General features: G+C 34.5%; 1 protein-coding gene across 3 annotated transcripts in view; it reads right to left on the bottom strand.

Moving 5' to 3' along the window:
* Positions 1-27,067, bottom strand: part of LOC111439554 (ABC transporter C family member 2-like) — a 36,169-nt gene extending 9,102 nt beyond the window's left edge. The window contains exons 1-16 of one of the 3 annotated variants that reach the window (XM_023077170.1): positions 26,358-27,067; positions 25,849-26,027; positions 21,594-21,633; positions 19,580-19,736; positions 17,469-17,583; positions 17,307-17,387; positions 15,116-15,140; positions 14,147-14,203; positions 13,071-13,136; positions 11,157-11,231; positions 9,193-9,300; positions 8,708-8,842; positions 6,028-6,134; positions 5,850-5,943; positions 4,704-4,871; positions 1,226-1,366 (exon numbers count right to left, since the gene is read on the bottom strand). In XM_023077170.1, coding sequence (XP_022932938.1) covers positions 1,226-1,366; positions 4,704-4,871; positions 5,850-5,943; positions 6,028-6,134; positions 8,708-8,842; positions 9,193-9,300; positions 11,157-11,231; positions 13,071-13,136; positions 14,147-14,203; positions 15,116-15,140; positions 17,307-17,387; positions 17,469-17,583; positions 19,580-19,736; positions 21,594-21,633; positions 25,849-26,027; positions 26,358-26,690 — 1,881 coding nt within the window. In that variant the 5' untranslated portion in view covers positions 26,691-27,067. Of the gene's footprint in view, positions 1-1,225; positions 1,367-4,703; positions 4,872-5,849; positions 5,944-6,027; positions 6,135-8,707; positions 8,843-9,192; positions 9,301-11,156; positions 11,232-13,070; positions 13,137-14,146; positions 14,204-15,115; positions 15,141-17,306; positions 17,388-17,468; positions 17,584-19,579; positions 19,737-21,593; positions 21,634-25,848; positions 26,028-26,357 lie in introns of those variants that run through there. The other 2 variants (XM_023077171.1, XM_023077172.1) reach the window with 2 other exon arrangements.
* Positions 27,068-27,708: the final 641 nt, after the last annotated feature.

Raw genomic sequence — 27,708 nt, 5'->3', positions numbered from 1 at the left:
AAAAAAAAAAAAAAAAAAAAAAAAAAAAAAAAAAAAAAAAAAAAAAAAAAATAGTAGTGTTGCAATCAAAAACTGCCTCTAGAATTTCATCCGAGAAACGAATCAATGTGTTATGTTACCAGCTCTCAACTAAGATAAGATTGTTTGGAACAAGTAGGTAATTGAGAAGTGCGTTATAAATTAAATATATAGCATTTAGAGAGATGTAGACTTTCTTTTCTTTTTTCTTTCTTCTTTTACAAGAAACTACACCTTTTCATTTAGAGAGATGAGACCTTTGACTATAAAGGAAGTAATAACATTCCCCTGTTTCTACTGTTAATAAGTGTGCTTATAAAGGTATTTGTTAGATAGGGCATCAATATCAGAGTATTGTCGTTATCCTTTTGGTCTTATTGTGAAGCTCATTTTTGTACCGTTAGCTTTGTGACTTCTTTTGTTAAGCTATGTTTTTGTATGTTTCCTTAGGTTTCTCATAAGAATATGTATAAAATAATTGTTAGAACAAAAATCTGCCCTTTTAAATAAAAAATGTGTAAGAGGATGCTTCTGACTACCTCCAACTAATGATGCGATGCAGTAGTAAGAGTTAAAAATGTCGTTGCACGTCTAAATGGTATTGCTTGCATGTGCTTTTTGTAATGCAGAAAAGCTAATTAAATCCCTAGATACTGCGTAACAACAAATATGAAAAAATCCCTAGATACTATGTAACAAAAAATCTAAATAAATGTCCCGTGCTACATAACAATAGATCTAAATAAATCTCTAAACACAAGGTAACGATAGAAATAATTAGGGAGGTCAATTACCCCTTATTTAATGGTATTTCACAAACATCTCCAAACTTAAGACTAGAAATTACACAAATATTCCTTAAATCATGGTCATTCTTTCAACACCCTCTCAAGCTGAAGAATACATGTCTATTCCCAGCATGGGTACTCGATAATAATACAGATAAACTAGGGAGCCGCTCTATTTAACTTATTTAATGGGATTAGAAATATATTTTCTAAGTTAAGCCTAGAAATTATACAAATAATCTTAAACTCAAGGCCATTCCTTCCCTTCAACAGAAGGTTCTTTATTGAGTTACATTATCTTAAATTTAAATTTAATTCATTAAAACTATGTTTGTATGCCTACCCAAATACACACAAAATACAGCAAAAAACAGAAAAAAGAAAAAAAAAAAAAGAACTTTTGTAAAAAGAGAGTGTACCTTTGAATCCCAAGAAAAGTATCCATTCTTGATTGAGATGGCCGGAAGTTTTGGATTTAATGGTGGGTTTGGAAGTAAGACTTTCTCTTCAGCAAGAAGTAGCTCCTCTAGTCGCTTTAGTGATACTTTAGCATTTACCACCTGTCAATCAATGGCTCCTTAAGTAACATAATAGAAATAAAACCATAACATCATAACTGTAATGTCGCTTGCTTAACATTGAAGCTACCTATCATAATAGAAGTTAGAGATAGACAAAAAGATATTTTACTGTCACTGAAGCTTACCAAAAAGGACTATAAAAAGAGATAAGGTCATGCATGAGTTCCAAAAGAATAGAATCTAATAGCCAAAAAGTACATTTGAAGAAAACAAAAGAACAAGCATGTCCATACAGCCCGCACCTTTACAAGTGTTTAGTATTCACATGATAAATTGAAGGTAACATGCTAAACTATATGCAAAACTACTTGCTTAAAGGCCAACCAACTGAGCAAACAACTATCTAAGGCTACGTGCGCGCACAAGGCTGAGACTAGTGGGTAAGGTGTATTGTTGCACATTAGCACATTAGAAACATAGTGCAGAACATGCATGAGATAGCGTGGCATGATTGAGGGTCAAAAGTAGTGGGTGAGTAACCAGAACTAATTAATCATAGTAAAATAAAATATCTTCCACCATGACTATATTTATTCAGAGCGTTCATAGCTACCAAACTTCCACCTTGATCAAATGTATTTGAAGTCTTCATAACTACCCTTCACCATTGAAACATCATTGTTCCAGAATTGCATTAGCAATGTATGGCAATCAATAATCACGTAGAAGAGTATTCACAGCACGAAGGCCGCAACATTCGCATTAGCATTCCCAGCTTCATTCACCACAAGTGCAGTAGCAAGCCCGATATAAATTCATTCATCTATTCATCCATCAATTTGCAGGCATACTTACATTCATTCGTAGTTTGAGAAATAAAGGATAAATGTCGAAAACACGAGCATACATCGCAGGGGAGTCCAAATCAGAATAAAAGGCACTAGTGGGGAAGACTAGTAGTTTAATAATGAAGAGACTGAGAGATTGAAGGTATTCTTGAACTCGCTCAACAAACCATCAAGTTCTAATAGCTTGACAATCTCAGGTAAGTCTTCATTCACTTTCTGTATAAACCCTTCAATTATAAGTCAGGTTAACTCTTGGCTTATAGATTCTGGTGCAACTGATTATATAATCCCTTGCTCACAATTTTTTAAAATATAAATAAACTATGCCCGAGTAATCTAAAAATTACAATGGCAAATAAAGCCAATGCCACCACTGTAGGAATAGACAATGTATTTATTTCTCGTACACTAAAAATGTCCTACAAGTCCTAAAATTATCTAATAGGCAACTTTCCATACAAAAGTTTACCCACGACAGCCATTGTAAGGCTATTTTCTCCTCGTCATATTGTGTTTTTCAAGACCAGAACTCAAAATAGATGATTGAACTTTCTAAGAAATTGAATGGCCTATACTACTTACAATTACCTAAGAAAACAACCAACCACGTACCGATGTCATTTCTTGGTTCCTCTAATAAAGATGGAATTAGGTTACATCAATTTCCCATGGGTCCTCCCTCATTTAGAGTTTTAAGAATTATGTTTCACCCTCATTTAGAGTTTTGAGAATTATGTTTCCAGATTTGTTTTAAGGACTTCAAATCTATGATTTTCAATGTGATATATGTGAATTTGCATACTTGTGTCTCTTTCCCCACTAGTCAAAATAAAAGATATCCCTTTTTATTTGATTCATAGTGATATATGGGGGTCTCAACTATTCCAAGTATTTCTAGTACTCGTTGGGTTCTCACATTAATTGATGATTATACTCGGATCACATAGTTATTCCTTCTCAAACAAAAGTCAAATGTTAGTAATATTATTCATTCCTTCAACTCAATGATTTGAGACTCAATTTGGAGTCAAAATTAAAACATTTAGAACTGACAATGCCATAGATTATTTCACTCGAACCTTATCCCCATATTTCCAATCTCTGCATTATCCATGATTCTTCGTAAGTTATTACACCACAATAAAACAGAAAAATGGGCACCTTTTAAACACTAATCGAGAATTTATTTTAAATAGAAACTTGCCAAAAACTTACTGAGCAGAGGCAATTCCTACTGCAACTCACATGATTAATCATCTCTCATCTCGTGTCCTAAATAATTTAAGCCCAATAGAAGTCCTCAACAAGTTTCATCCTCACTTTCGAACATCAAATGGTCTCACCGCCCATGTATTTGGATGCACCCAGAGAGGTAAACATGACCTGAGAACAATAAAATGTGTCCTAGGATATTCTTCGACCATAAAGAGGTACAAATGTTAAAGACCTTACATCTAAAGAGTCTTACGCTTCAATTGATGTCACATTTACCAAGCATGAACCATCCTTTGAAGTCTCTCTTCAGGGGAAAACATAGCGAATCTCGAAATTAAGAGTTTGTGATAGAGCTTGGAAGGCTAAAGTACTTCCTCAGTATTGAAGTAGCATACTCAGCTCAGGGTATTTTCATATCAAAACAGAAATATGCGACGGATTTATTGACGGGAATAGGAAAAAGTGAATGTAAACCTACAACAAACCAATGGATCCACATAAGAGCTTCAGGAAAGGAATTTTATTCCAGCGAAATAATTCCTTTGAATTGGAAGCTTATATTGATGCTGACTATGCTGGATCAATAGTAGACAGAAGATCTACTACAGGGTATTGTACGTTTCTTGGAGGTAATTTAGTAACATGGAGATGCAAAAAGCAAAATGTGGTGGCTAGATCATCTACCGAATCAAAATTCTGAGCTATTGCACAATGGTTACGTGAACTCTTATGGTTGAAGATAATCCTTGATGATTTACCAATTAAAGGAAAAAGTGTTATTAAGTTGTACTGCAACAACAAATCAACTATCAATATTGCACATAAGTATCCATCATGATAGAGCAAAACATATTCAAACTAATCGACATTTTAGCACAGAGAAATGAGAGAAGAAGATAGTATGCATTAGTTTTGCGCCTTCACAACTTAAGTTAATTAAAATTCAGCAGAGAAAAATTAATAAATAATAGTAAAATATTATAACCATTTATGGAAGAAAGTGTTAATGGATGCTATAGTGGTCAGTAGCCTGGATGCCTAATTAGTTGTGGTGCAGGGATGAAAAATCCCAGAACTGCATAGGCATTTTATGCGAGTAACATGAAATTAGCTCCGACCCAAATAAACATAATGATTTAGTGATGTTACATTACACCCATTAAAATAAAGGTAGTAGTAAGAAGCATAAGCAAGAAACTGAAGTGTCAACAACCCCAACCATCGTTGTAGAGACCATATACGAGTTAATGTAAGTCACATATCCAAGCCAGAAAAATTTTAAAGAATAAAAATGGAAAGGCATACAACAGAACCTGAGTTATTATATTAGGAAGCATGAGTAGAGGGAACCGAAGCACTGCAAATAGTGAAAGTGACGTAAATGCTCTAGATGGAGTCAAGTCTCCCCCAAAAGCCGTGAATAATCCAAAAGCAGTCACAGTCACCAAAACAGGAATGCTATTCAGTATGAAGCTATTTAACTGCAAAATCAAGTAAAATTGTTAAATCGAGTAGTAGCAAATGGAGAAAATTCATATGAATTCACTCCATTATCTAAATTCCTTAGGGATTATTAAATTATATAGCCATGTATAGCAGATATGAGAATACTATTTCACCACATCAAAATGGACATTGAAGAAACAATCGACATGCTGGACAAGTGATCCTAGTAAACATAAGAAAGAGCGGCTATGTAACAGCCCAAGCCCACCGTTAGCAGATATTGTTTGCTTTAGCCCGTTAAGTATCGCCGTCAACCTCATGGTTTTAAAACTCATATGTTAAGGAGAGGTTTCCACACCTTTATAAGGAATACTTCGTTCCCCTTACCAACTGACGTGGGATCTCACAATCTACACCCTTTCAAGGCCCAGCGTCCTCGCTGGTACACCGCTCGGTGTTTGGCTCTGATAACCTTGTAACAGCCTCAAGCCCACTACTAGTCGATATTATCCGTTTTAGCATATTTTGTACCACCACCAGCCTCACAATTTCAAAACGCGTCTGTAAGGGGGAGGTTTCCACACCTTTTCAAGGATTGAAACTTTTATTTGAGGATTGAAAAATGGTCACTCAAGAAGCATGGAAGAAAAAAAGTTGTTACCAGCTTTGGTGATTGGTTTAAAATCCAAAACCTACCTAAACCTTTGGTCTCGTCAATGTTTTGAAGCTCTAGGAAACAACCAAAGGGTTCCACTGCTTGGCAACTAGAGTTCCTCTACGGTGAGGAAGTGACAGTGACAAAAACGACCACAAAATCGGGTCAAAACCACAATGGCGATGGCAAGAGGAACTGTTGCAGACAAGAAGTTCACAAAATCCAAGTACAAAAACAGAAGAGCCCTAAACATTGTGTTACTCCTTTTAATGAAACTCCAGAATTAAAATGTAAGGGAGCAATATTTAAGTGCAAAAAATCTGTACAAAAGATACAACTAGAAACAATTATAGCATACCGCTCCAAGAAGTGATGCCTTGCGGAACCATGACAACTCATCATTTCGGATACTTTGTACTTTCGACTGAAAGCTTTTCTCCCATGTATAACATCTAATCCATTTCCAAGAGCCATCAAAATTATGAGTTAAGTTTTAGATAATAAAATAAGGAGTATTTTATTCTTATATTGCATACTTCAATGTGTCCATTGCAGCTAAAATCTCATTCATGAGACCAACTCTCTTGTCTGTGCGTTGCAATCCCTCTTTGGACTGTTTCCGTGATTCGCTGATTACAAGTGTCTGTCATCACAAAACATAATAACATAAAATGTTATGTAATCTTGAAATGGTATTAAACCTGTTACTTAATATGTCAACGCAATTACATGAACATACACTCATACAGATCGTAAGTATTCAAAGCAATGTAGACAAAACTTAATTCAAGGCTAAAAATAGGTCTACATGGTGGAAACCAAGAACTCTACGATGGTTTGTGAACATGACAGGTTTTTTTTTTTTTTTTTTTGCTTTAATTTCTAAGATTTCCTTTCACCTAAATAATAGTTATTTATTCTATTAGGACCTATTTACTTCAAGGGAAAACTCCACAAATTATTTATACAAATAAGGAAGGCCAAAAGAATGGGAATCATTAATAGCAAGAGACAATTCTAACTCATCCTGGACCTAGCTGGCGTCAAATTATTATTTGAAATCGGCGAGGTCAAACACAGCATTACGGGATGGGAATGACATGCTCAAGTTATGCTTAGAGATAAAACATCGTTGCCAGCTCCTTCATTGAACACTACTATTGCAAAAATATTCTTGCGAAGATAAATTGGGTCATGTCAAATCTGTAATAAGTATGGGCTTGAAGCATGTGGGTTGGACCAATTTTTATTAAGAAAATGATTGGGCTTGGAATTGGATCAATCCACATGCCACAGTCGTACATTTTCCAATTGTGCGGCGTCGTGATCTTGACACGCTCACGACAAATTTATAAGGGAACCCAAGCCACCATATTCACTTTTCGCCCGCTTTGTGGCTTCGTCGGACCTTAAGCGAGGTTTGTCTTCAGCAACCGAACACAGCACGTGCAGAATCCAAGGTTGTTCGGCCACACACGTTGCCTGTGCATGCATGTTAAATCTTCTGCAACCCGATCGACTTACCTCTACACTAGGCCAAGTCATCCGTCCCGACCTTGCCTCTACTCGAGGTCAAGTCACCCGAATCACTCATCTCACAACGTTTGCCCTCACTATGATACATGCATGTGCCACAAAGTAGCTCGCTCAGGCCATAGGACCCTACTGGTGGAGAGCTAACACCATGCCTCCCTCTATGGTACATTTTGAGGCATTTCCAATCTTTTTGGAGTAAATGTTATTTTGGCAAGCAGTCATATGGCCCCGTAGAGCGCCCGTTGAGTATTCGATTGACACCAAATTTGGTGAGCTTCCATCTTTCATTTAGACAGACTTAAATCCAAAGCTACATATTGAAACTAATATCGAAACCCCAACTCTTGTTGTGTTGGATGATGCACTGTCCTCCTCGTTTGCATAATGGAATTTGTCTATGTTGGCCCTCATGTGTCCAGATGGGCGCCACTTGAAAGTCGCCCCTTGTCTGTTTTATGTGTGGGGATTTCAACCTACTTTGTCTCAGTGAGGTTGTGACACCACGCACTTCTTAGGTTGAAATAACCATCATACGAGTCAAATTGTTCAAAGAAATAACGGATTTAGTGACAGATCAAGTCGCACGATTCATGGAATACAAAACATGAGATTTTTCAGATGAGCACCATGTTGGATCGCAGCCAATGAGTCTTCTTCTTCCTCCTATATCTTGTCTTCTTCTCTACTCACGAGATCTGCAACTTCCTGTCTTCAACTTCATCATTTCCCCTTCATTTTCTTCACTCCATAACTTCAACCATGGTTCTTCAAACTTATCTTGCACGGTTAAATGCTTTTGAGTGATTTTCTTTTCTTTTTCCTTTTTTTTTAGGACTTTTTCAAACTCATCTTCTCAATTCTATATGGTTTTTTATATTTGTTTGAACACTCCTTACAATACTCGCAATTCTTGTCAATTGGAATTCATGTTATTTTGTGGTAAAACATTCCAAAACGCTATAATATAATCTAAAAGATGTTGAACTTCGACCACCCCTTTATTGATTTCCTCTAAGGCTTCACGGTTGATGTGGGAATTTAGGTGTGTTCTTGAAGAGGCTTCCGCCTCCCTTGATCGTGATCTATAATACCATTCTTCTAATGTTGTAGCACTCTGTTCTTTGGAAAAATTCTTGAAATTTCCTATCTAATTTTGAAAAGAGAATACTTGACAAAGTATCATCTTGTAAATAAATGTGGGTTGTTGAACAACAAGCATAGCTGACAAAGCTCCCCTTTGCGATCGACATCAACAAGAGTTTCCTGGTCTTCCACCAAAACAGCCAACATTGGCCTAAGTGCTTGCCCAAATACCAAATTGGTTTAACCTAGGAGATAAACAAGAAAAAGAAAAGAATGCTCTACAAGAATCTAAAACTCAACTTCATTGTGAAACCAATACAAGAGGGTAATCTTCTAATTATATACAATTAAAAGCAAATGAAGAACTAAAATCCAAAAAGGGAACGTAAAAGAAATAACTAAGGAATCCTCGAAGATTAACCACTAATCCTACATCAACATTTCCTCTTGCCTATATATAAGGTCTTTGCCTATATGAGGTTTGGAACAGCAATTTTGCATATATTTCATTAAGTGGAAAATAGTAATATTTTCAATACATAACAGTACGCTTCCTTTAGAAACTATTTCAAAGTTGAAAAATTGTTAAGTACAAACCTGTATTGGAAATAAAAGAAATAGCAGCAGTGCACCAAGAAGGGAAGAAACTCCCAACAGCTGGTACAGAAGAAACATAGCAATCGTAATACGGAAGGGAGCTGACCATAACGTGTGAAGTGACTGGGTTATCTCCTGGATATCAAGACCAACGAAGCATGACAATGAATAAAATAAATTGTGTAAGTTTTAGAATTTTAATAAGAACTTAACAGTCAGAGTTTCTTTCCCTATTATGAGACCATGAACTTTTCTAACATTTGATTCTTATTTACAACTCGTGATTCATCCAAATAAATACTAAAATGTAAAACTAATCTAATTGAGCCAAATCCTCTAAGCTTTGATATCTTAGAAAGACCCAACATTTTGACATTAATTTCAATGGAGTGTTTTATAAGAACTAAGAGAACTCATAGAATGCTTTTGATATTGCCTATACAACATATATATATATAAAAAAAAAGATGAAACTTAAAATGTGCCTGAAGTGTCGCAGCGTCCGTGGTTATCAAGTTGGTTATCTTTCCAGTAGGAAACTCCTTGCGTGCCTCATGAGTTAACCTCAAGGATTTGCGGAAAACAGAAGCAACCTAAAAAAGGATATATAATCAAGCAAACCTGTATCAGGATAAATACCAAGGAGAGAAGGTGCTGCCTTGACAAAGGAAAGGGATTTCCAAAGAACTTTGTATAAAGCATCAAAGAAAAGAGCAATTACAAACATGAATAAAGCACCCCAACTCGCAAAAAGACCAGAATTCCTCATCAAAGATCTTAGGTTCATTTTCCCTTTCAAACGAGCCCAGTGTTCTTAACTTTAGCTTTGTTAGACAACAACATAAGGATTTATGGCGAGAGATCCCACATCGGTTGGGGAGGACAATGAAACATTAATTATAAGGGTGTGGAAACCTCTCCCTAGTAGACGCGTTTTAAAAACCTTGAGGGAAGCCCGAAAGGGAAAGCCCAAGAGAACATCTGCTAGCGGTGGGCTTGAGCTGTTACATATGGTACCCAACCCCTGTCTTTGTACACCACCAAACTAAATTTGGAAGAGAAAATATTAACACGTTTCAGCTAGCTCACTGTGGATTAAAAAATTATTCATTGTTTCCTCAATAGAAATAAAAGCACATGGATAATCCATTTTAATGAGGGGAAAAATAATAATTTAAGCTTCTTGTATTACAAATGGGGACAGAAATTGAAGTTCCATTAATGTCACAAGAAAATAAAGTTCAAGACATTGAAAAGCTATAAATCATACAAACCCTAATCTTCCCATACGTAATTGTTCAATATTGAAGTCGTCAATAAGGATTAACGTATCCATCAATACAGGGGCGAATCTAAAGAATATATTTTGGGGCCCCGGCTTTATATAATTCATTTTAAGTTCAAGTTGTCAAACTAAGGTTATAATTTGCATAACTGGATGTGTAAGTATTGGTTTAATATCGAATAACAGTACTTTAACACCAACTTGAGTATAACTCAATTGATAAAGAAATTATATCAAGTGGTAGATCCAATACTTTATGGACGGGAACAAATTCATATAAGGTTAAGTTACAAGATTAGTCCACGAACTTAATAGATCCTTATTTTTAATTGCATCCAAACCCTTCAATTATGTATCCAATAGGTCTTTGGTATATTTAGAACTTGAAAAAGTTGATCGTGTCTTATAGGCCTCAATCTATTCGATGTTTTAAAATTTCTTATATTTATTTAGAACAAAATTAAAAGTTTAAGATTCAAAGAACAAATAGTTTTTAAAAAACTTTAAATATATCTCGAGACCTATTGGATAAAAAATTGAAAGTTTATGAATCTATTGGGAATACTTGAAGTTCAAGAACATTTTAGACATGAAAAATAAAGTTTGGGAATCCAACCAATTAGACATTTTTTACATTTTAGATAATATTAGACATAAATTTGAACATTCGATGACCAAACAGGTAATTTAACATTCATATAAATATAATGTTAGGTGCATTATATTTAGATTAACTACAAAATTATAATAAATAATCAAGTACATAAATGTACAAGCAAATAGTCGAACTTGAAATATTTATCAAAGAAATTTTAAAATAGAACTAAGTTTTTTAAATGAATTAATTTTTCTAAAATAATTTATTGAAGTTTAACAAATATTTATATGAATAAATACTAATACAAGGCTTATAACTTAGTTTGGAAGTAAAAACAACTTAATATTAATTAAAATACTTATATAACTTTTTTTCGTGATAGAAATATCTATCAATAACAATATCTTATTGATAATACATTGATATCCCAATATCAATATCGATAATGATATTTTAATCGTCGATAGCTTAAAGAATGTCTTAGCATATTCTGACAAATTAAGATCGAAGGACTTTACAAATAAACTTTATTGACGAAAATAAATAAAATGGAAGGGGAAAGTTACCAACGTGGACCTCAATCGAAAACCAACACGCATCACATTTTGAAAATATTGTGCATCGCATAATACTCCAAGGAGCTGTGAAGCAAAAAACCCATTAGATATGTGACATATTCTGAGGCCATGCAATTCATGCACAAAATGAGCATTTTGAAGGCATATATGAGTTAAAAAGCTATCGAGGAGTTATCATATAAATCAAACAAGCAAATTGAAATTTCTAAAAACAATTACTAGCATACACGAAAACTTATGTGAACTTCTATGAATAACATGACCAAATTTAATTAGAGCCTTCATTGCTACCAATCTTCCAACTTGACCAAATTTAATCAGAGTCTTATTGCTATCAATCTTTCACCATGACCAAATTTATTCGAAGCCTTCACAGCTACCAATCTTCCACTTGGTCCAAATTTAGATGAAACCTTCATTCTACCCTTGAAGTCATATCTTGGCATACTTGAGGGAACGCATCTTTACATCAAAAATATGTTGGAATCAAAATTGTTGGTTAGTTGAATTGAGGTTGCATCGTCTAAAATATCGCTTTAACTACTATTTCACGAATTGATATCCAAGCTGGGAATGGATGCTATCTATTCCTCAGCTTAAGGGAGAGTGTCAAAGGAATGATCTTAATTTAAGGAATATTTGTGTAATTCTTCTAGCTAGGAGATATTTGTGTAATTCCATTCAACCTCCTTTTTTATTTGTATTCTTGACCTCCTCATTTATCTGTATTCTTACCTAGTATATACGGGTTTATTTAGTTTATTATTTCCAAGTATTTAGAGATTTATTCATATATATAGCTACCTAGTATCTAGGGAGTGATGAACCTCTCTGAAAATTAAAATAAAAGAAAGCAAGATAATTTTACACTTACAACGTGGTATTAGAGTCATTCTATTCTAGACTCTATTCTAGGAGGCCTAATTAATTGATATAACCTTCATAGCTATTAATCATACACCTTGACCAAATTTATTCAGAGCTTTCATAGCTACCGGTCTTCCATTACCAAATTTATTCGGAGTCTCCATAGCTACCAATCTCCACCTTAGCCAAATTTGAAACCTTCATAGTTATCGATCTTCCACCTTAGCTAAATTTATTCGGCTCATAGTTACTGTTGAAGTCGTGCCTGAGAGAGCGCATCTTTAAATTGATGACACATTGAAATTAAAAGGGTTGGTGTTGAAATTGTTGAATTGAAGTTGCATCGTCTGAGAGATAGCTTGAACTATTATTTCATGAGTTCATATCCAAGTTGAGAATAGATGATATTTATTCCTCAACTTAAGGGAGAGGGTCGAAGAAAGTTCCTTGATTTAAGGAATACTTGTGCAATTCTTATAAGAAGAAGATATTTGTGTAATCCCATTAAATAAGAAAAGTAGTTGACGTCACTAATTTATCTGTACTTTTACCTAGTGTGCATGAATTTTTTTAGAATTATTGTTACCTAGTGTCTAGGGATTTATACATACTTATGCTAACATGGCTCTTATTCAAGAATAATTAGGTTGTACACATTTGTATCATCCACAAAACTACCAGATCAATCCCTCAACATTGCCAAAAAGACCATCCAAACTCTTCTAGAAACCCAGTCAAGACCAAAATACAATATGGCATCTTCACAAGACAAACAAAATTTCAGCATACCAACCACAATCAGATTTGACCTTTTTTTTAACCCTAAAACAGTCTATTTCATCTCTCATCGGCTTAAAATATTAGATATTCAAACACCACCTCCATAATTGTAAAACATGCACAGTGAGGACAAGTATCTGAATAATAAGATCTACCATCTTTTGAAGCCGTGATGAAGATATGTTAATATCAAGTGCATACCTACTTGTTGATATGCAAAGATTTGGTAAAATAAAACAGGAATTTGGGTCTTACCATTCCAGCAAGCATTGAAAATGCATAAATGTAACCCATTCCAGATGGATCTCCACGTTGCATGGACTGCAGGTATTCGAAACAACATGAGTAAGATATACAGGGACACAATTCACTAGGAAAATGTGCTAAAAGGTACTTATAAATCCAGGCTTTCATTGTTATGTAAATTTTTGCGATGATGTAAATTCCTACTTTAATGAAAAGTTTTGTTACCATAATAAGGAAAATGTAAATTCCCTGATATATCCTCTTTTTAACTCAATGGTGTGGTTACTAAGATAAGAAGGCATGTAGCATGTAAATTCCTATTTTTAACCAAATGTGACATAGTTGGTGCTCAAATTTTGTTAGTCATTCATTGTCCGAGAGGAAACTATTTGTTCCTCACACTTTTGTATCATATATTGCTCCAACTAATGTGAATGCGATTAATCTTATCTATCAAATCTTTGGAGCTTAAGAAAATTCTTGTACCTTTTGAAGGGTCCATTATATGGTCAAAATATTTGTTATTTTTACTGTTTTAGGTTGACTTGCCAGGTTTCAAGGCTGGTCTCAAGATACGTATAGTTTGTACAGTTTATTTTATATCTTTTTGATGTGTCTACTGGCCGTTCCTCGTGTTCAGATGTTTGATGTTCCTTCTCCTTTAGTAAGTTGTTACCATTGTGTAGCTTTCTTGTTCGTCAGTGAAAAGTTCTATCAAAAAAATTATTTAACTGGAAGAAAGAAAAATACAAAGAGGTTTATTGCCGCACAATTGTACTATATATTATACTCCTGAGATCGACCAAATATAGAAGATGGTTCTTTTTCATAGGAATTTAAACGAACGTTTTCATAATGGAAGAACAACTAAAAGAATTTAGACAAGCATAATATTCCTTGAAGGCTTAAACTAATTGGCATTCCATCAGCATCATCAACGATGATAAATGGTATGTGATGTAAGTTCACATGAAAAACTACCAGGCATCAAATGCTTAGAAGAGGAGAGAATATAGTGATGAAGCAGCAAGAAGTAGAGGAAAGGAACCAGAAAAAAAGGAAGAAAGAAAGACAGGCCCACCAACCTCAAGAAGTTTATTCAAGATGACAGGTCCCACAAATTGAGAAATATCATTGCCAATCTGTAGGTCCTCAACATGTTAGTCAAAGAAAGGGAGCAAAAACATAAATAAATAAACATGAACCCAAACAAACTTCCAATGAAATAACCTCTTGAATAGAAAAAGGAAAGTTTCCTGTTATTTTTTTAAAAAAGTTTTTGAACTTTTTAACAAGGAACATTTATTCGTAATTGTTTAGGTGTTAAACTCCCAAAATATGTACCGTTCACGGCATCAAATTAGAGCGCCTATAACAAGATATATTGTAATTACTGTGCTTTTTGGAGAAGGAATAGCCTTAATTTTAGGAGTACTGGTGTAATCTCATAGTCAACTTTCCTAGCTTTTGTATTGTAACCTATTGTCGAAGAGAATTGGCTAGCTTTTCTTTATTCTAAAAGCAAGATCCTTCTCGGCTGAATTGACGGCCTAGTTGTTTTTTAGACACATGGTGAAGTTATGGGGAATCCCAACAAGCATCGTCAATGACAAGGATAGTCGATTTATCAGAACGTTCTAGACCGAGTTGTTTGGATTATTGGAGATAACCTTGAATATCTCATCTAGCCATCACCCCAGACAGATGGACAAACTGAGAGATTCAACTGCTTGCTAGAAGAAAAAAAGATAGAAACAACGGAAGAGACAACCAATGGAAGAGTAACAAAGACATTTTATCATGTCTCATGGCAAGAATTCACTACACACAATGAATTGTCATTGGAAGTTGAACGGAAAATCTCTCCATAGCAAATGGGGAAATCGTGTTAGGGGAAACAATAGAGAAATTCCAAAGGCATGAGCATACATTGCAAAGGAGTAATTACTCTTTTAAGTTACTTTCCTAAATCAGGTTTTGGTTGATACAATAAACATTTTCCAATTTTTTTCCCCTAAATGTGCTAATCATATCAAGAAGATAGATCACATTACCTTCCAAAGGCCACCCAACCAAAACCTGTAAATGCAAAGGAGAGAAGAAAATGAATGATAGACAATATAAAAGATTGAGCAGCAAAACAAGTCGTATTCTATCGTATACTAAATATAAGTAGCACACATTCATTTCATCTTTATCACTTCACATAATTCACTTTTAGTCACAATCTAAAAAAAATGTTTGTGATGGAACTCCTAACCCCGAGGGCAGAGATTTGAGGGACAGTTGATTCTATTTTGTTGCTGGAAAATGTTATATACTGAGCGAACATTAAAATAGTTAATTTCTCTTAGTTTAGAACCTTCATTTAAGCTATTGTGATGGAAGATGTTCAGAAGCTATTGGAAGGCCCTCTGGTGGTTTGGTTGATTGTTCTTCACAGACTTTGAATTTCTTGGATTGTAGATATAATTTTTTTGAACGAGAAATGACACTTTTCATTGATAAAATGAAAAGAAACAAATGCTCAAAAGATACGAAGTCCTAAAGAAAGCGAAATCCAAAACAATAAATGAAAGTGGTAAACAAGTAGAACTACAACAGAAAGATAAAGGCACTTTGGTTAGACACAAAACCTGTAAAAATAAATCAACAAAAGACTTAGGCAAAGAACACCATGAAAAAGCCTTAAGACGAACCGAAGCAAAGCAATCTATCCGTGGGAGGAGCTTGAAATGGAAGATCCTTTGATTTCTTTCGAACAACAAAACAAAACGAAAAGCTTTGACCGCTAAAGGCCACAAAAGATTGGATTTTGGAGCCAAAAATGGACTCATAAGCAATTAAACGAACCCAGACTTTCATCTGGTAAAAGTATAACACCAAAAGATTTGGATAGAGAACTCCTAGAAGAAAGCTTTTAGACTTGCAGATTCAAAGAACTCAATCCAGAAAAGAAGATGGTTATCAAAGATTCTGAAGACCCTCCCCAACAGAAAAAGATGCATTCTTTATTGTTTCCAAAATACTTCATGGAATTGACGAATTCAACTAATTACTAGATAAAAACTCTCAACAAGTTGACTAAAAGACTTCGAAATCCAACAAACATTTGTATAACAAAGATAAAATCTCCAACTGAAATTCTACGACCATTTGTCTGCCGAAGTTAAATCTCCAACTGATCCATTAAATTGAAGAGGCATGCAAGAGAACATCACTAAAATACTCTTAAATTTCCACCGACTGCTCTTTTAAAAACTTTTCCTTTCACAACAAAACAGCACTAATTGACTCTTTAGCCCATCACCATAGCTTCATGTGAAGCACCTAATAAAATCTATGTCGTTATTAACGAAAACAACATTAATTGATTCAACTTCTACCATCTGCACTTCTTGCAAAAGGCCAATTAAATTTGAAGTGACATGCAAAAGATCACTAATACATGACTTTAGCCAGCACCACCTTTTCACAAGCGAAGCACAAATTTAATCAGTCTTTTCCAATGAAGCAGCATTAATTGGATCAACACGCACCAACGGCTCTACATGCAAAATACTAATTAAATTCTACAAATTCTCTCTAATCATGCACCCAATTTCCAAAAAACCAAAAAATTGTTAAATAACCTCGAACAAGGAAAGGTTATGATATAAACAATGCCCATCCCTTGAAATCTCAAAAATCTTAGTTAATTATTGTCTTGAAAAAGATCAAGACATCAGTAAGATTCAATGAATGGCATGCAATCCTTCAATGGGAGAGATTTCGAAAAATTGTAAAACACTAGCTTCGATTAGAGAAGAAAATTTTCCCAGAGCTGAAGGAAGAGGTGAAGGGCTGACACCAAAAATATTCTGAGGTGAAACCAAGACTTCACTAGAAACAGAATCTTCCTAAAAGATTTGATTAATTGATTATCAAATGATCCAATCTTCGTTTCTTGAATAAGAACCATCAGGACAATCATGTTGAAGAAACTTTTTCAATGCAACTGGATGGAAGTTTTGTAACCCTCATTGACCTCAGGAATCCTTCCTTATATATATTTTACTACATTAATGATAAATGAAATGATGTTTCCTTTCAAATATACATACACACACTAGTAAATTATGAATGCACCATTCAAAACAAGGAAAATGTTTCCATTAAGGACATTAAAACCTCTGAAAGAAAACTACAACTGGTAAATATATAGTTCATTAAATGGAAACAATTTTTCACTCGTCCACTACTCACCTTCCTCCAAGGCTACTATTTAATGCTCTAAGAAGCCATGGCTTGGATTTTTGAGATTCTTCAGCCCAAGTTTTCTGGAAGCTAGAGCAAATAGTAAATAAGATCCAAAAATAATGTGAAAAAAAAATTGAATAAATAATGTCGAGAGTGAGATAGTCAGACTTATTGTATAATGTTTCAGTTCGATCCCAAGTATCCAATTTCCATATATCCTTCTCCGTGAGTGGTCTTCTGTATCCTAGCTTCATTATGTGATCCATCCACGAAAAAGTTATTTCTAGTGAAAAGTAACCACAGTTAGAAACGAAATATATGTGGGGGAAAAAAGTAACAATTGTTGGAAGAGAATTAAACCAATTCATTAGAGAACTATTGTTGTCCTCTAGACCACTGAAAAATTAAATCTGTAATTTATAATCTATTAAAAAGGGACAATCTTTGTAAAACATTTTTAGACTACTCTGTCCATTTATAAATTTCTAAATTACTTAACATGCCACTACTAACTTATACTAATAACCAATAAGTTGTGCACATATTTCCACAATTTCTGTGTTTGTATTTTTGTCAAAATTGTTTTGGTTAGATGTGATTTCTCCTCTACACCCTAATCGTTGTTGCCACCAAACATAACCTTTCCCACCTTCAGACTCAAGTCGCCACCACATTTCTCCATTCCCTTGCATCTTCAGCCTACACTAGCGTCCCAACCCCTTGTTTCCCATCAATCCAAGGGACAAATCAAGGTACATTGTCGTCGTCCGTCTATGTTGCTTGACCAATAAATAGGTCTCACTCAAGTCTTTCATTTTGTTCACTGATACTCATAGGTTCCATTTTTGCTGGTTCATGGGTTCTTTGTGGACTCTTTCACTTGTTTCGTTAAAAAAAATTCTCAATCCTTTCTTTTGCCCAAGTGTGTTATGGAAGAAAGAAATCGTTGCATTGATAATAAGTACTTTAGCATTTGAATTGAAGATGATGGGTTCTTTGTTAAAGATGTTAAGAACAAGTCAATTATTCCCTTTTCTTTAATGCATTTTCGCAGGTCGGATGGCTCGCTTGTTGATCTTTTGCTTCTTCCAATGTCTATGAACATTTCAAGCAAGTCAGTGTAACACCCAGTAGACAAAACGAATATTATATTGGAGCTTTTGGCATTTAGTGAGTCGATGAAGAAATAAATAAATAAGGAAGAAAAAAGAGATGACTGTTTTAAAATTAGCTTTACCTGCCCACAAATTTAAAATTTACCAAGTTATTCGAACTTAGCAATGTAAATTCCATGTTTAGCTAATTGGGATTTAAAGTAAATAGGAGGTGACTAATTTGATGATAAAGTCGGCTAATGGATAATTATCAACTTTTGAGCTAAAGATTTAAGAGGAAAATGGAGGGATAATTACAAAAATGCTAATTTGGCCACTTGGTCAAATGGAGGGTTGCCAAATGGATGAAGATAAATAGAATGAAGTATGGCTTTACAAAATCACAACACATGTTTCTCCATCTACATTTTCGAGCTCCAAAGACAATAGCCACAAAGAAACTTCAACCTTACATACTCCCGCACAGAATAATTTGAGCCCCAAGTAAGTCCCATTCGAAAGAGAAGAGAAGATTACTGCTTGGACTGTTTCTTAAAGAGGACCAAGGAATTGCACGAATTCGAAGAACATCTTATGTGCGAAGAGGACAAATCAAAGGAGAAATGTAAGGCAAAGGAAGCTTTCTTTCAAGAACTTTTGAGCAATTTAGTGCATCATTAATCATGATCCAAACTGAAAGCCTTTAGACTATTAACCATTTGAGCTAACTAATTCACTACCTCAAGGGTATAAGCTATTTAACCATTTTCCTACTTGAAGCACAATATGTTGCAAGGACCTTACATACAAGTGCACTCTACTCCCAATGATTTTCCTTTATGTTAGAAAGAATCCATAGCATTCATAATGACATCAATCTAAATCATCAAATAGCAATAGATATCCAATCATCATGGGTTTGTCTAGTGGACAATAAGGGTGAAGTAAATAATAAAGGGCTTGGGATTGGTTCAAACTATGGTGACCACCAATTTAGGATTTAATATCTTATGAGTTACCCTAGTGACCAAATGTAGTATGGTGAGGCCGTTGTCCTGTGAAAACGCTTGAACTAGCACAAGTTGACCCAAATACTCATAAATATCAAAAGAAAAAAAAAAGTGATTTTTATCCTTCATATTTCACAAAGGACACGATGATGGATTTTACAAAAATAATACTTACTTGAAAACAAATTCACATGCCGCTCAGGACATATATGTTCTCCTTCAGGAAGTCTTTCGAATTCAGCAACATCAACAGATTCACTACGTAGAGGGGCATGACCAGGATAAGGATCCAAGTTAGGTATATATGGGAGCAAGAGAACACCAAATAAAGCCTACAGCAAAAATAAAATCTCAGAAGAAAGCTAGTAAGGTAGAATAGGATGAAATCCAACTCAACACTAATAGATTATTTAGTTCGCTGGTATTGATGGATAGTAGTACTAGTGAACATGCGTGCATAGAAAATCATACTCATGGATTTTCTATCCTATCAATTCTCAAGCTAGAGGGAGAAAATCTTACAAATGAATCTTATTTTCAGCTTCAATGTCAGGGAACAAAACGTAAGGTATTTGCAATGCTTAATCTATAATAGTAAGTTTGTACCTACTTATTATGTGAAACTATGTACGATAAAATTATTTAATATTACAAATGAAAGTATTTACAATTATTTAGGAATTATATGTAAGGGTTCACCTGACAAAAGCAACGAACATAAAGTAACGAAGACCAAATATGCTTTGATTAGATAAACGGGCAATTCAAGAGGGTCACTCTACACCACGAAATCTCAGAGTTCAAGTTCAACAAAATCAATCCTACTTCCTAATCAACGGTTCTACTATTCTGTAAGTTCCAAATTATATACTTCTGTAAACTTTCTACCATATGCATGAACAAGTTCTATTTTGGTTACAATTACATATTTGATTAATCACATCAATTGATTATATTACAAGTATAAAATGGAAAAATATGCATTCTCTGTTTGAAGGAGGAGACCCTCAATCATATTTTTCCTTACTACTCCGATCATAAGAAAGGGTTATGAAGGATTTCTTAGTTAATTCTTTTGGGTTATCGTCCTGCCTCCCTAACTGAATCAATGAATAGATGGAAATGCTCGAAATAGAACCTAATGCCCTAAAAAGATAAAAAGGGCTTCAATCTAAAATAATATGACCGAGGAGTAATAACACAGGTCTATCGGAAAAGGCGCCATAGAGAAGCACTAGAGTTGGCAAGGTCCCAGACATCTTTCCAACACTTTCAAATCCTCTAAAATTTCTCTCATTCCTCTCCAACCAAGTGCAATAAATAACAGCTAAGAAACCAGTCCACCAAAGGACACACCCCTTATCAAGACAAGGCCGATGGAATGAGAACTCCTCCATCATGAGGCAACAAACACTATACAGGCCATACCCACAACAAAAGGTCTTGAAAAAGATCCTCGAATCGAGAAATCAAACTTGTAACCCGAAGAATATAACTCAGAAGCTCAAATGCCTCATTACAAAGAATACCCAAGCATAAAGGAGTGTCTTGTTAGGATTTGGAGACAAAACTCACATTAAACTATATATGTACCTTATGAAACATGCATAAATGTTTAGTTCCTCAATATTGTACACGGATGCCCATTGGAAACAATCTAAATTTCCCAAGTGCTAGTTGCTCATGCATAATAATCATATTAAACTAGTTGCTCATGCATAATAATCATATTTAATATTGTGAAATATACATTCAACAATATTGAATGAAGTGCAGTATCCCCAATCCAAAAAATAACAATAAAATAAAATAAATCCTTGTTTTACATTTTAATTCATATTAATTAGAGCAAGCAACAAACAGAAACAATTTTTAATTTTTGTACATTCAGGAAAATATGAATCGTGATTTAGTTAAATGGGTAAGTAATCTCACCCTCAGAGCTAGAAAAAGGAAACTAAACAAAGTTGTGTAAGAAAGAACAACATTTACAAAGAAAACATGCAGCGAGAGAGAAAGATAGCTTTTTATATATTTAACTGTTGAACACCAGATATTGCTAAACTTTTTTACTTTAGTTCATACCAACACTATTCACCAAACTACTCTTTGCTCACATTCTTCTCCACCATTAAGTGCAAAATAATATAAAATTTGCATAACAGACTAAAGGGAGAAAACAAACTAACCTGGAAGAAAACTTCACTGATATACAAATACAGGACATATCTGAAAGGACAAAACAGAAATGTGAACTCATGGAATGTGTAAATGTATGCTCAAGAGACTGGTCGAGCTTTGAAGATATATATGAGAGGAAAGAATTTCTTAATTCGTTGAATGAAGAATGATGGGATTTATACAAGAAAGACTCTCATTCAAATATGCTGGAAAAAGATAATTACAGCTATAAACATAATTCTATGTAGAGTTGTAATCAGTTCAGTTCCCCTGCGGTTCGAGAACCGCCAAATATATAAAGATCAGTTTTTTACAAGAAACTAACTGGTTATTGAAGAGATGAAAGAGACTAATGCTCAAGTTATGTACAAGAGCAAATAATTTATAAATTCCTTGAGTGAATAATGATGGAATTATACAAGAAGACTTTCAATCAAATATGCTAAAAATAATCAATCAATCTATACCTCTATGGAAAAGAAAAATTACAGCTATAAATATAATTATATGATATATATATACAAGGAAACAATCTATTCATATTTACCGTTCGATTTTCTATGACTTCTTTTTTCAAAGAAACTGCAAAATTCAGATATTGTCATCAAATTTCACAACTATCTATGACCTACCTGTTGAAGAAAAAACTTTGATGGAAGAAATATTTATGTAATCTATTAAATAAGGGAAGTAGTTAATCATATCTATATTGTTACATAGTAACTAGAGATTCATTTAAATTTATCTAATCTTGTAACTAGAAATTTATTTAGGTATATCTTATCTTGTTACTTAGTACTTAAGATTTATTTTATCATTTGTGTATTATAGAAGGCAAATGTACCAATCTCAAAAGAATAAGAAAGTTGCATGGGACGAGGAAGACTCCATGATAATGTCATGGCTTTGGGATTCTATAGAGTCATCCATCGGTAATACATGTATGTTTTTATAAAACGCACAAGTCATATGAGATTTCGTTCATCACACTTACTCCAATGATAGAGATGTTACTCAGATTTATGAAATTAAGATCAAGATTAGAGCTACGAAGTAAGGATAAACTGTCACGGAATATGTCAATGTCTTGCAAACATTGTGGTAGGAACTCGATTATTATCGTCTATTAAAGATGAATTTCACTGCAGATGCCACAATCCTGAAGAAATTTATTGAAGCATATCATGTTTACAATTTTTTGGAAGGTCTGAACAATGAGTTTGACTAAGTCCGTGTACAAGTAATTAGAAAAGAGGAAATATCAAGCCTAGAATAAACAATTTCCCTTATTCGAGCAGAAGAGATCAAACGAAACCTCATGCTTGATAAACAACCCAGTTCAGATGCATCAACCTTTACTATAGAGAAAGATAGAAACAACGGAAGTGGCAACAAATGGAAGAGTAACAGAGACAATTTATGGTGTACCCACTACAAGAAACCGCGACACACGAAGGAGAGTTGCTGGAAGTTGAATGGAAAAGCTCCCAACCATGAATGGGAAAATCAAGGAGGCTCACAAAACCGTGGTTGGAGAAACAAGGGAGACATGTTGAAGGCACAAGAGTACATCACAGAGGAGTTCCAATTCATAACAAAAGCCACCAATTGTGGAGACTAGTGGATTCAATAATGAAGAAATTGAGAGATTGAAGGTATCATTTGACTCCCTCAACAAACCATCAAGTTCCAGTACCTTAACAATCTCAGGTAAGTTTTCCTTCACTTTTTGTTTCAGAGATGAACAAAGGATAATTCTTGGATTATAAACTCTGGTGCAGCTGATCACATTACTCCTCACTCGATATTTTAAAACATATAAACCATACCCAAGTAATCGAAAAATTACAGTAGCAAATGGAACCAATGTCACCATTACAGGCAGGTGACCAAGTTCTAATAAAGCTGAGACAAGAACAATTCCTGTTCCAAGGCAACAAAGATGAAAGACTAGTACGAAAATATGAGGGACCAATCGAAGTCATTGAATAGGTCGGAAACACTTCATATCGGCTTCAAGTACCCTCATAGATGAAAATTCACCTTGTCATCCATGTAAGCAGTTTGAAGTTGTACCATCCCAATGAGGAAGACCACAGACGCAACAAAGTAACGCCCTCCAATCACAATGAAAAATACCACTAAGAAACAGATAGAAGAGATCTTTGATGAATGAACGCATCTTGTCGGCAAACCGTGGCGAGACGTCCAAGAGTTCCAGGGAAAATGGAAGGGGCTGCCTAATGCAAAAATCAGTTGGGAGCGTACCGAAGACCTACAGTCTGCCACAAGTCATATCGTTGACTTCGAAAGAAGACGGTTAACAGGACATCAACCAATTAAGTGGGGAAGGATACTACAGTCATGCTTGTCCAGGGCATGTTGCCCATGGCCGCATGCCCGTGGCATGTCAAGCCCCTCATGTTAGTAACTTTATCACTTTAATTTACCATTTCCATGATGCATAGTTTTATTATTGTATTTAGTAGGAGTATGGTGTTTCGGAAAAATCATGTCTATGCCTGGTAAATCTTCCTACTTGGAGTTATATGTCATCTAAGCCGTTGTGTTGCCTTTCTTTCTTGCTATCTTATAACATTGCTTTCAACTTTTCTTTCATTATTACTTTTATTTTCTTTTTTGAAAATCATTTTGCCCCATTTTCTAAAATTTTCTTCTCAAAACAGAGCCAGAGGCTTGGGTATGAGTCATCTGGCCAACGGTGGATCAAATTTGAATTGGTTGACTCACTCAGTGGTAAGAGTGAGTTTCGCACAATCGCTTGCAAATGTTTTGAGAAAGTGTGATTGTGACACCCTGCACCTGTGTAAGATCTTAGTTCCTCCAATAAAGATGCGAGTTGGTTACATCACTTTCACATGGGTCATCCCTCCTTTAGAGTTTTGAGAATTATGTTTCCATATTTCTTTCAAGTATTTCAAGTCTCTAACTTTCATTGTAATACATATGAACTTGAAATTTGGAAGGCTGAAGTACTTTCTAGGTATTGAAGTAGCGTATTTAGCTAAGGGCATTCTCATAACACAACAAAAATATGTGATTGATTTATTGATGGAAATAGGAAAAAGCGGATGTAAACCTACATCAACGCCAAATGGATCCACATCAGAAATTGGGTGAGTCAAAGGAAGAACTTATATTGGACAGAGAAATGTACCAAAGGCTAGTAGAAAAGATAATATATCTAGCTCACACTCGACCAAACATAGCATACTCAATAAGTGTAATTAGACAATTCATGCATGATCCGCATAGAATCTCACCTTCATGCAACAGATAGAGTGTTACATATTTGAAAGGAACTTTAAGAAATGAATTTTGCTCAAACCGAACAATTCCCGAGTGGACAGAAAATCTACTGCAGGGTATTGTACCTTTCTTGGAGGTAATTTAGTAACATGGAGGAGTAAGAAGCAAAATGTGGTGGTTAGATCATCTGCTGAATCAAAATTTCGAGCTATTACATAAGGGTTATGTGAACTCTTATGGTCGAAGATAATTCCTGATGACTTACAAATTAAGGGAGAAGGTTTGATAACGTTGTACTGCGGCAATAAATCAGCCATCAATATTGCACATGATTCTATTCAACATGATAAGACAAAACATATTGAAATTGGTCGACATTTTATCGAGGAGAAATTCGAGGAATGCAATTAGTTATGTGTCATCCCAACTTCAATTAGCAAACGGATTTCATAACTTAACGTTTCATGAGTTAGTATCCAAGCTGGGAATGAATGATATCTACTCCTCAAACTTGAGGGGGAGTGTGGAAGAAAAAACTTGATTTAAGGAATATTTATGTAATCCCATTAAATAAGATAAGTAGTTAATCTTATCTATATTGTTACCTAATAATTAGAGATTTATTTAGATTTATCTTATCTTGTTACTTAGTATCTAAGATTTATTTTATCATTTGTGTATTGTAAAAGGAAAATGTACCCATCTCAAAAAAATAAGGAAAAAAGCAAAGCTAATTTGGACTTGCAGCTGAATTCCCTATTAATATCTTAATTTATTTTCTCTCTTTTTTACTTCTTTTTATGACAAACAAAATAATATTTAGGATGTACTTCTATGTTCTTTCCACATCTCCAAAAGGCATAATAGATTGTTTACATGACAACTTCTAATTATTCAAAGAAATAACAGCAGGAACAGAGCAGTAAAATGTCATCCAGGTTCATAAATGATGGTAACTTGAAATTTAGACATAATAGCTTCTATAAGAAATACCTCTTGTACAAATCCTTCACCGAAAGAATTAGGTTGAGCATCACACCGTCCGCTACTAATATATAAAAAACTCCAAATCTGATTATCCATCGAAATTCAAAAATATAAACTTTGGTTTCAGCAACAAGCATTACAACCATTGAGAACCAAGTAAGGGCCTGAATTATCAGGGCAACAACCTGAAACAAAAGGACATAAGGCTTAATATCTGTGAACACGATCAAAAAGCCACTCACCATGTCCAAAACTAAACAAAATTACTTCTTAGTTAGTACATTTCTACTTGCCTAGTACATCAAGTTAAACATACGATGTCTCAATCTTTTTCACACTTAGAATCTTTGGTTCTAAAGAGTAATACAAAGTAAACCAAATTCTTCCTATAGCGCCCATATATCGTACTGCAGGTCATATCAACCTTTTAAAATAATATTGCCAACATTGCCATTGCAGTGTGAATGTTAAATTTCAGGATAAAATTATTCTAAGTATTGTAGGGAACACTCTACCTCGTATGGACCGAGTGCAGCCTGCCCATCTAAATTCAAGACTGAAATTCCCATGATCAATTTGAATAAAAGCACAGATGTACAGTAACCAGCCAACAAACACAGTACATAATTGTAAATCTTTGACTTCAAACAAAACCTCTGTACTGCAGAACTCTTTTTCATCAGCCATATTCTGTAGATACATAGACCTAGAACAAGCAGGTGAGAAATAACAACCACCAGAGAGTCAATGGCACATGGTGTATAAGCGCCAAAAGCATTATCCACTGCATTTGTCCACACGCCACCAAAAACTGGACGACAATACCAATCAAACAGCTCTATAGCCATTCTTAATTCCAATTGTTAATGTTGGCAAGGAAATCGATGAAAATAAACGAGTAGCGATTCCATAAAATTCCTTCCATGCAACAGCAAAACAATCCGTTCCAAGCACCTTAAACGAAGAACTGAAATTCTCAGTACGTGCAGTTCCCGAGTGAAATAAAATCACTGGTTTCGGTGGTTTTCACGGCTTACAGATTCAAACTCTGAGAATTTCGAAAACAGTGAATGCATTTATGAATCTTGCCACAATGTCGCGAAGCCTCCTTCTCTGAAATTGTCTTAGGGTTCCATGCATTGGCCTCCATTTTCGTAATCGGTCTCTCTTCTCTACATTCTGAACTCTCTCCAGACTCTCTATCAAGTGGAACGAGACTGTTCTTGAAGAGAGGACTATTCTTTAAAATGTTTTTATCTTATCCAGATAAATGAGGGCGGATGGCTTTTCTTTTTTCTTTTTTCTTTTTTCTTTTTTTTTCTTTTCTAATTTTTCCTTTTTTTTTTTTTTCAGAAAACTTTTATTAAGCCCAAATTAAATGGGAGAGATGTCTTTTAAAGGAGCCTCCAAATAACTTTATTTAGGGGAAAGTTTCGGGTATTGGGTCTGGTTATGAATTAGGAGTTAATAAGTTCGGTGTTTGGGGTGCGGGTTTTGAAGTTAGAGTTTAGAGTTTAAAAAGTTCGTGTTTAGAGTTGTTTTGAATTTTGAAGTCGGAGTTTAAAAAAATAGGAGTCCTGAATTTAATAAGTTGTTTGGGATGAGTTCTCCCAAATTATAAATGGTATGTTTTTTTCTAATTATTTTTAACTATTTAATTAGAGATAAATTTAAATTTACCAAGGAAATCATTCGTGGGTTTTTTTTATTTTTTTTTTTGTAGCATGGGTCAATTTGTTGCATTATTATTATATTATTATTTAATTTTAGTTAATCTATTGGAGAAAGAAAGACTTGATTTCTTGGAAGTGAGAGATGTGATTTAAACGACCTAAATGTCTCAAAGAACCTAGTAGACCTCTGCGA

This window comes from Cucurbita moschata, unplaced genomic scaffold (genome assembly GCF_002738365.1).
Source record: "Cucurbita moschata cultivar Rifu unplaced genomic scaffold, Cmos_1.0 Cmo_Scf00096, whole genome shotgun sequence".
NCBI lineage: Eukaryota > Viridiplantae > Streptophyta > Magnoliopsida > Cucurbitales > Cucurbitaceae > Cucurbita > Cucurbita moschata.
Note: the sequence above shows the minus strand (reverse complement) of the source record. Positions and strands in the feature narration are given on the sequence as shown.